Source organism: Ascidiella aspersa, chromosome 8, assembly GCF_963924565.1.
Source record: "Ascidiella aspersa chromosome 8, kaAscAspe10.2, whole genome shotgun sequence".
Classification (NCBI taxonomy): domain Eukaryota; kingdom Metazoa; phylum Chordata; class Ascidiacea; order Phlebobranchia; family Ascidiidae; genus Ascidiella; species Ascidiella aspersa.
This window is the reverse complement of record NC_139454.1, coordinates 25,118,754-25,126,979: the sequence shown is the minus strand read 5'-3', so window position 1 is coordinate 25,126,979 and position 8,226 is coordinate 25,118,754. Positions and strand designations below refer to the sequence as shown.

The 8,226-nt window shown below is 34.8% G+C and overlaps 1 protein-coding gene across 1 annotated transcript; it reads left to right on the top strand.

Annotated features, from left to right (window-relative positions):
- Window positions 1–5,039: 5,039 nt before the first annotated feature.
- Window positions 5,040–7,705, top strand: LOC146137031 (uncharacterized). The gene is made up of 3 exons (XM_083395885.1): window positions 5,040–5,161; window positions 5,356–5,495; window positions 6,186–7,705. Exons 1-3 carry the CDS (start codon window positions 5,149–5,151, stop codon window positions 6,372–6,374), a joined length of 342 nt encoding a protein of 113 aa, XP_083252011.1. The 5' UTR covers window positions 5,040–5,148; the 3' UTR covers window positions 6,375–7,705.
- The last annotated feature ends 521 nt before the right edge of the window (window positions 7,706–8,226 follow it).

Sequence of the window (8,226 nt, the reverse complement as noted above, 5' to 3'; positions counted from 1 at the left end):
AAAACCGGTTTATAAAATTCCGGTTGGGATGCAATAGGACATGAAAATGTGGGTTAATAAATGTAATGTTACGTGACGTAAACAAGTAGCGCATTATTGAAATACCTGAAAAATAAAAAATCAACGTTTTATTTTAACCAGTATTAATTTTTTCATAAAATTTCTCTGCAAAATACAAGTTGTGACGTCATGCTGGAGTGAATCGATTTTGTTAATTAACAGCTTCGGGTTCGGTTAAGGTTCAGGTTTTTTCAAAATATTCGGTTCAGTTCCGGTTCGGCTCCTTAAAATCTTACAAAAAACGGTTCAGGTTCGGTTACGGTTCGCAAAAAATTGACCCAAAACCGGTTCATAAAGTTTCGGTTCGACTCCCTGTTTTTTAGTGGCCCGGAATAGATTTGGACTTAAACCGGTTCGACTTTCTGGAGTCAATCTCTAAGCAGCTTATCGACAAAAAATGCAATCGTTTCGCAGTTATTTTGTTTTTTTAAGAAATATAATTTGCGCTTTTTAATAGTAACATAATGCCCAATTTCCATGCTACAATATTTTGCGTTGGTTACACAGAATTATGGTGCGATATAGAAACAAGGGGTAAAAAAGTATATTTTTTGAAAAATATCATGATAATGACAAGAAAAATATTTTATATAGCAGTTATACTGCTTGCTAAAACACAATATGATGTGCTTTCTTCTATTTGCAAATAGAAAGGTGATAATTATGTTTAAATTAGTATAGGGGTGTCTTATAAGTTACACTATATTTTGACACCGATGCCCGATATTTTGAGCAAAACGTTGCGGCCGATTAGTTACAAAACGATAGTTTTACAGACGAAATTACAGAGAAATTAAAATGTTTAATGGAACATATTTTCTCTAGTTAATAGCCAAAACTTAACTTTAGCGTTCAATGTTAGGTAACATTAATATTTTGAGAAAAAAGTTTGAAATAGCTCGGGTGAATGCCAAACCAGGACTGAAATACAAATATTAGTTTAATATCGGTGCAATCGTTTGAGGTGCTAAACTTTAAGCTTAACCAATCTAAAGAAATGTATGTAAGTTGAACGACAAACCTAATATCGGGCCCGCACTGATATCAGAATATTGTGTTATTGCGTACCGAGTCTAAAGCGATATATTTGGAAATCAAAGAATAGAAATCCTTTTATTAGATTGTTGTTAAGTCAAACGCGAAAAGACTACTTCTGGAAACATGAGCTAGCATTTGTTTCGAAATATTTTTGCGTTACTCTACTGTTGCGGAAAATGATGGGTTGTCTGGCAGCTGCCGACACACTTTCGGCTATTTTAAGAAAATTCGAAGTTAATTTGATGAAGGGAGATTTGAAATACCAATTCCGTTTCACAAACGAGAATACTTCACTAAAACTTAAGTTTCATCTACTGTTCTATATCTTGTGCAATTCAAGTATAGTTGAATTTATTGAGAGATTGGTTTTAAGCACATTTTGAAATTTAACAAAACGCAGAAGAAATTCGAGGACATATCTCACATTTATTAAATTGAAATTTATTTCTGCTATTGTCATATTGGTGTTCAGTTTATGTTTTCATGAACGGACTCTGTTGAACTCTCACCGTTTTTCTTTGGAGTGGCTGCGTTTTGGAGACAAAGTACATTTGACAGTCTAGCCCAGTGGTTCTCAAAGGGCACCATAGCATTTGGCTTTCTTCGGGAGGGATTTTTTAATTTGAAGTCGAAATTTGTTTCCAAAAGGAATTTGGAATGAAAAATGGTTCCAAAAAATGCTATTTAAAAGGTTTAATGCAGTGGTCGGCAAACTGTGGGCCGCCTCCCAAATGAGGGCCGCAGAGCCATTTTTAGTGGGCCGCGAGTTACTTTTGAATAGCTTGGTGTTATAATGTAGTTGAGGGCCGCGTGATAGCCGTAATTTTAGTGCACTTTATTTTAAAAGTGGGGTGTCATGTAATTTTTAAATTGGCTCAGCTTGGAAAGGCCCACGTGTTAAATGTGGTCCTGAGAGCCTGTCGAACTATATTTGTGCCAACTTTACCTACCGGTACTGTAATCAAAAACAATTTTCGCGCGTATATTCTTCGTTTTATAGTATGTTTTACATTATGGTATGACAGTGTTTTGGGCATCAAGGCGCCGTGTAATATTTCACCCTAAAATCAAAAATCCTGAACACGTCATTGTTTCATAGTAGTTACTTAGTGGGCCTTCAATAGCTCTGAAAAGAGTATTTTGGGGCGCGACACAAAAGTTTGCCGACCACTGGTTTAATGCAATAAAAAGTTTTTTTTATCTGTAATGATTGGTATTGTAAAGAGTCTATTAGACCTATATAATTTAAGTCTATTGTTTCTACATAGTTGAGGCTATTTAAGAAATATATAATAATGCGGATATTTTTACATTGGTATAAAATTATTACCTACGTCATACGTTCAAACAAACTCAACTTTCAGACAATTAGCGCATCTAAACTTTGCAACAAATCCTGGCTTTTGATGCAGATGTGTCTATCGCAGTTTAAGTAATAAATAAAACAAGGTATAATAATTCGCGATTCTTGCTGGGGAGGAATTGGCAGGTGTTGAGGCTTGTAAGTGAGAAAAATGAAAACAAACGTTGAGAACCACTGGTCTAGCCGGATTTTTAAGAGATCAAGTTTATGACTATATGCAAAAAATCAAGTATATTCCTTCGTTCCTCCATGTTCGTCCACCAACCGCTTCCTCCTTACAAATAGCAGAGAAACCAAATTCGAGGAGACGCGCAACAGGGCTGTACGTTGCTCTGCGGCCACGAAACCAGTGGAATCGGAGACGCACCTGCAAAATCAGGCGATTTTATCATTATTTGTTGGCAGCTTGGTGAGCCCCCCTTCCGCAACGGCGATTTAGATCTTGGTGCCACGAACGCAAAAACGCGTGTCGGGATTCACACCGAAACAAAGTCCCTTAGAACTTCTGTTGGTCATGTTTTTATGCACGACTCAGTCACCCACTTTCTATACGATCCACATGGTTATCTCGAACGCAGACATTTTCGAACTGTGTTTTATTTCCAAATTAAGCTAAGTATGCTTTAACTAATGTCGCCATTAAGGCTACAGGCCTATACTGTAAGAGCTTATTCAGATATTAAGGTGAAGGCTTTTAAACAAAAACAATTAAAGTAAAATATTTTTAAATTCACATTAAAAGTTTGGTTATGTCACAGTGCGCTTTCTCTAGTTTCTCTAATAAAAGTTTCTCTAATAATGATATAATAAAACATGAAATACTAATAAAATGACAATATCTCAAAAACCTGATGTGCTTAAAAATAAGCGCTTTCAGAATCATCGCGGAAAAGACTTTAAGAATCTCTATCAATTACAATTTGCTATTTATGAATTAAAATTTCCAGTAAATTGCCTTATCAGTCTAGAATAAATGTCAAAGCCCATACAGAAGTAGGTAGCACTTTGAACGTTGGAATAAATCTTAAGATAATGGCTGGACGTTGTAGTTGGATATAGAGTTAATATCAAAGCCCATGCAGAAGTATAGGTAGCATTTAAAACGTTTACAATATCATCTTATTAAATGTTGAAAATTAATAACGATTTATTTGAAACGTTCACAAAATGCTATCTACTTTTGTATGGACTTTGATATTCTTACATCGGCTTTAACGACTTTATCTTTTTATGTGGAAAATAGAGTTGACAAAAATGTAATTAACAGGACCATTAGGGTTGTTATGGTTCTTTTGTAATTCATACTTTTTTGTTTGCCATGTTGCAAGAAACTGTGGTGATCAAAAATCAAAAGTCAAGTTGATCAAAAATCAAAAGCTTAAATAAAAAGTCAACTTTGATTAAAAAAATTAATATAGAAATGAACAATTCCTCTGTTTAACTGAATTTTTGATCTCCCTACTTTGTACATTGAGATTATGGGTCTACGGTGGCCTATCAATGGGGGAAAATTTTCTGCAGAATTTTCCTAAAAGAAAATCTATCTCGCAGTGCTCAGTTAGTTGAGCCGCGGTGCCGATATTGAAGAGGTCGTGAGTTCGAACCTCACTGCAGGCTAGTTTTGCAGGTTGCAGCAGGCAATGGCGTATGGTGGTTTCTCGACTTGCTCCTCTCTGAGCTTGTTTAGCTCAACTGGTAGAGCGACCGTGCCGGTTTTGACGAGGTCGTGAGTTCGAACCTCACTGCAGGTCATAGTTTATAGCCTGTCTTTATTTGCATGAAGATTCGTAATTCATCAACTGATTACCGTTACCCCTATGCAGGGCAAAAAAAAACTTAAATTTTGTTACAGACACTTTAATAAAAAAACAAATTTAGTTTGTAAATACAAATCAGTGTATCAGAATTTATTTTGAACACATTTAACTTCCAGTTAAATCATTTGTAAAATAACTGTACAATTTTGTAAAATAAAAGTACAAGTCAAGTGTTTACACAAAATATAATGTCGTATGTTGAAGCAATCTTTAACTTGAGCACAACATTTGTCAAAAAATAACGTTTACTTGAATTAAAGGTTGTCAATCATAATTACTGTATACTAGATATTTAATTACCAATGTACTGGCCTAAAGTATACATCGTTGCTGCGATGGTTTTCCTTCTAATGGAGAGAGGAGTCGCCCCGCCTTCCAAATGTTCCTTTTCACCTCACCGAAGAAATGCCATCCTTCATATGATTAGGGACGCAACTAACTTGGATTGGTCGATGAGAAAGGTTAGAGTTTGCAATAGTTTTGCCTATACTCTTTGAAGATTATTTACCTTAGCAATTAACTGTAAAATAAAACACAAAATAAAAATGTCATTTAAACAAAGAAACAGTAAAATATTTTTCAAAAGGCACAGTCTTATGTTTAACGTGATTTTTTTTGAAGACCTGTTGCAGTAGGACGTTTTACAGATAATGTTTTTCTTTCAGATATTTCGTGTAAATCGTCATTGCAGTTTCAATATACAAATTCCCGTAAGTAAATCGTTGCTAAGTTTGTAGTTTTAGTAAATATTAAGTGTGTTCTCACTTTGTCTTTGTGATACTTAGTTGGTGAATCAAATAAATTTATCTCGTTTTTACATTTTAGGAGGTAAAATCTTCATGGCTACGAAGTAGTTTTTTTGAAGATTTCATGTTTTCAACAGGTATGACAATGTTGTTAAATAATTTATACTTCTTTACAGTATAGGTGTATAATGTGAACGCCATTGTTTTATAACATCTTGCGCACTTGCCAAAAGGCAGTGATTCTTAATATAGAACTATGTCTTATTTATTACCAACAGAATCGGAAATTTGCAATTTCTCACCTTTTATTAAAACTCTTCCTATATTTCAGCTGGATCCATCCTTGACGCCATTCTAAATGCACCAGCGATTTGTTTTCAACAAGGAACTCGTTTCAAATCTTTACGAATTCTGAAACAAATACATCGCAGGGCCAAGCTTATTAAGCACCAAAAAATGGGTCTTTTTAAAGTAAGTGTAAACGATGAACGTCGCAAAATCGATTGATTATTCTAACGACTCAAGATAGAACTATTCGTGATATAAAGTAACTTGACTTAAGTGCACTTAGTTCACTGTTTTTAATTAACTTGACTTGACTTTAGTCTTTTGGACAGTGGAAAACTGACAAGGGTTTAAATACAGCGTTTTTTATCAAGCAATTTGTTGCAAAATTATGCTATTTATCCTAAGGTTTACATATAAAACAAATTACTTGCTATATGTTACGTTTTTCCTATTTTAGTTGATTTATTGTTCACAATCGGAGTTTACTTATTCTAATAGTTAAACGTTTTATTTTGTGACAAAAACTTGAATTGAAGTTGACCTGGTCCAATTATGACTCTCAGACTTGACTGGAGCAACAAATGACTTAAACTGGGTCTTGACTTGTTGTTAAACAAAACGCTTGAACGTCTTGGAGCATAACGGTCGGAGGTTGTAGTAAGACGTAGTAAGAATATGAAAGCCCATACAGAAGTAGGTTGCATTTTGAACGTTTCGAATAACTCTTTATTCATTTTCAACATAATGAATAAAGAGTTATTCGAAACGTTTAAAATAATGCCTACTTTCTGTATGACCTTTAACGTTATTAAGTAACGTTAAAATACTTTTTACAACACTGGGATGATCTTTAACTGTAAACTGTTTGTTCAGTGCAAACCACGCGAAGTACCTTTGGTCACATACGATCTTTACGTATGTGCGCGTGATGCAACGAGATTCATCAAGCGGTATGCAAGGCTACAGCTTCGCAAGAGGGGACAAAGAAAGAGGAATCTGTATAAAACGTTAACAACTCATTTCTTGAGAAGGCCAATGGCTTCATGCAAAAATCGTTTGTAACTGTCAGTGTGAGGCATAGTACGATGGCAGGCAAACTGGAAAAATAATTTGATTCAACAGCTTTGCTGATCTAACTTCGCCAACACATCAATGCGATTTTGGTAGGATTTGGATTATTGTCAACAATCGTATAATGAAAACAAGTCACTTTTTATTTGCCAAATTATACCTAATATATTCGTTATTTCACATGTCTTTTTTGTGTAAGGTTTCCAAGATTTTCGACCTTATCCGTGGTTTTAATAACGATTACACTTCAACACTTATTGCGAAGTTTATCATATACTGTTGCAAAAAACAACCTATCACATTTTTTATCTGCGTTATGGTTTGCTACAAATAGCTTAGCGTTGGCGATATACATCGATGTCGCCCATGTTGAAGTTGTTTTCGATACTGCAGCGCTAAACTGACGTTTATCCTTTACAAGGACAGAAATCTTATCTTCACATTTTGTGTTTTACGAAAACAAACAACAGCTTTAATGAGCTCAACTTAGGGCCAGCTGTGGTTCCCAAACCCGCGTAACGCCCCTTATCGGGTGCTACAAATCGGATTTGCGAAGATTATATAAACCCCCGGAATTTGCATTTGAAAAAAGCAGCAACCGATTGTGACTTTACAATACCAATTTAGGAAATATGCAACAATGCTGCCATTTTTTATATTATTACCAATGTCATACTTTCAAACAAACTTGACTTTCAGACGATTAGCGCATCCAAATTTTGTAACAAGTCTTGGCTTTTTGCGCAGATGTGTCTATCGCAGTTTAAGTAACAAATAAAAAAGCTATAACAATTCGCGATTCTTGCTGGGGAGGAATTGACACGTGTTGGGAGGGAAAAATAAATAAATTATTGACTTTAGTGTAATAATGTTAGCGACAATGAATAAAGTCATTTTCTTGTCGCGTCGCAAGTACAACAAACGTTTCCCCAAAGCGGCGCAAGAAAAATGTTTACGAGCCACTACCCAATGAAGGGATTTTAACAATTACTTGTTTTACGAATTTATAAGTTTTAAATTATTTAAAAAAAAATGGGTACGTCAGCTGACAGAGTTTGTGGACCACTGTCCTAGTGCATTGAGGCACTATCAAATTTGGACTGCCATTGAAACTGATGCCTCTAATTTCGTGATTCTCAAACTGTGTGTGTGCCTAGACTTAAATACGCACTATATCCATTGCAAATTAATCATATTGAGACATTAACATATAGTTTGTCTTGTGTTTAGGACGATTGTAAAATTACTCTATTGTTGTTCTGTTAAAAGTTTTTTAGTGTGCCGCGAGCCAAAATAGTTTGGTCTCTAATTTGTAGAATGGTGTCGCCATTTTTTTTTACCTAACTACGTTGTACATGAATAAAAAGACAGTGCGTTATGTGTAAGTGCTTCAATATTTGATAGCAACTATATGAGGTTAAAGCAAATAGTGTGTAATATTTCATTTTTTTGTGTTAGTAACCTGTATTAAATAAAGAGGTGCTGTTCCACTCTGCTTCTTTATCGTTCAATACACATTTCAAAAACAAATTGTGTTATCCATTCAGACGTCAAACGATCTATTTCATCTTTATTTGCTTACCGAGTGCAGTGCAAATTAGCATTTTGTTACACACAAAGATTTTCGGAAAAACTAAGCGTATATTAGCTAAACTGACAATACACTGCACTGCACTGGTGGTCGCTTGGCCGTTGTGTCACGCTAAACACCCGTATAAATTAAGTGGTTCCACTCATCAAAAATAAGACAGAATAAACAAATTTAACAACCGTTATAGAACAGTTTATAGGTCGTTAAAGTAACCATGAAATCATCTTTATTAAATCCGGATGCTTCATAAGA

What these genes read in the sequence shown, in the direction of transcription:
- LOC146137031 (XM_083395885.1), top strand. An exon ending in AAAAAATGGGTCTTTTTAAA is followed by an intron (nt 5,496 to 6,185) that starts GTAAGTGTAAAC and finishes CTGTTTGTTCAG; the next exon opens with TGCAAACCACGCGAAGTACC.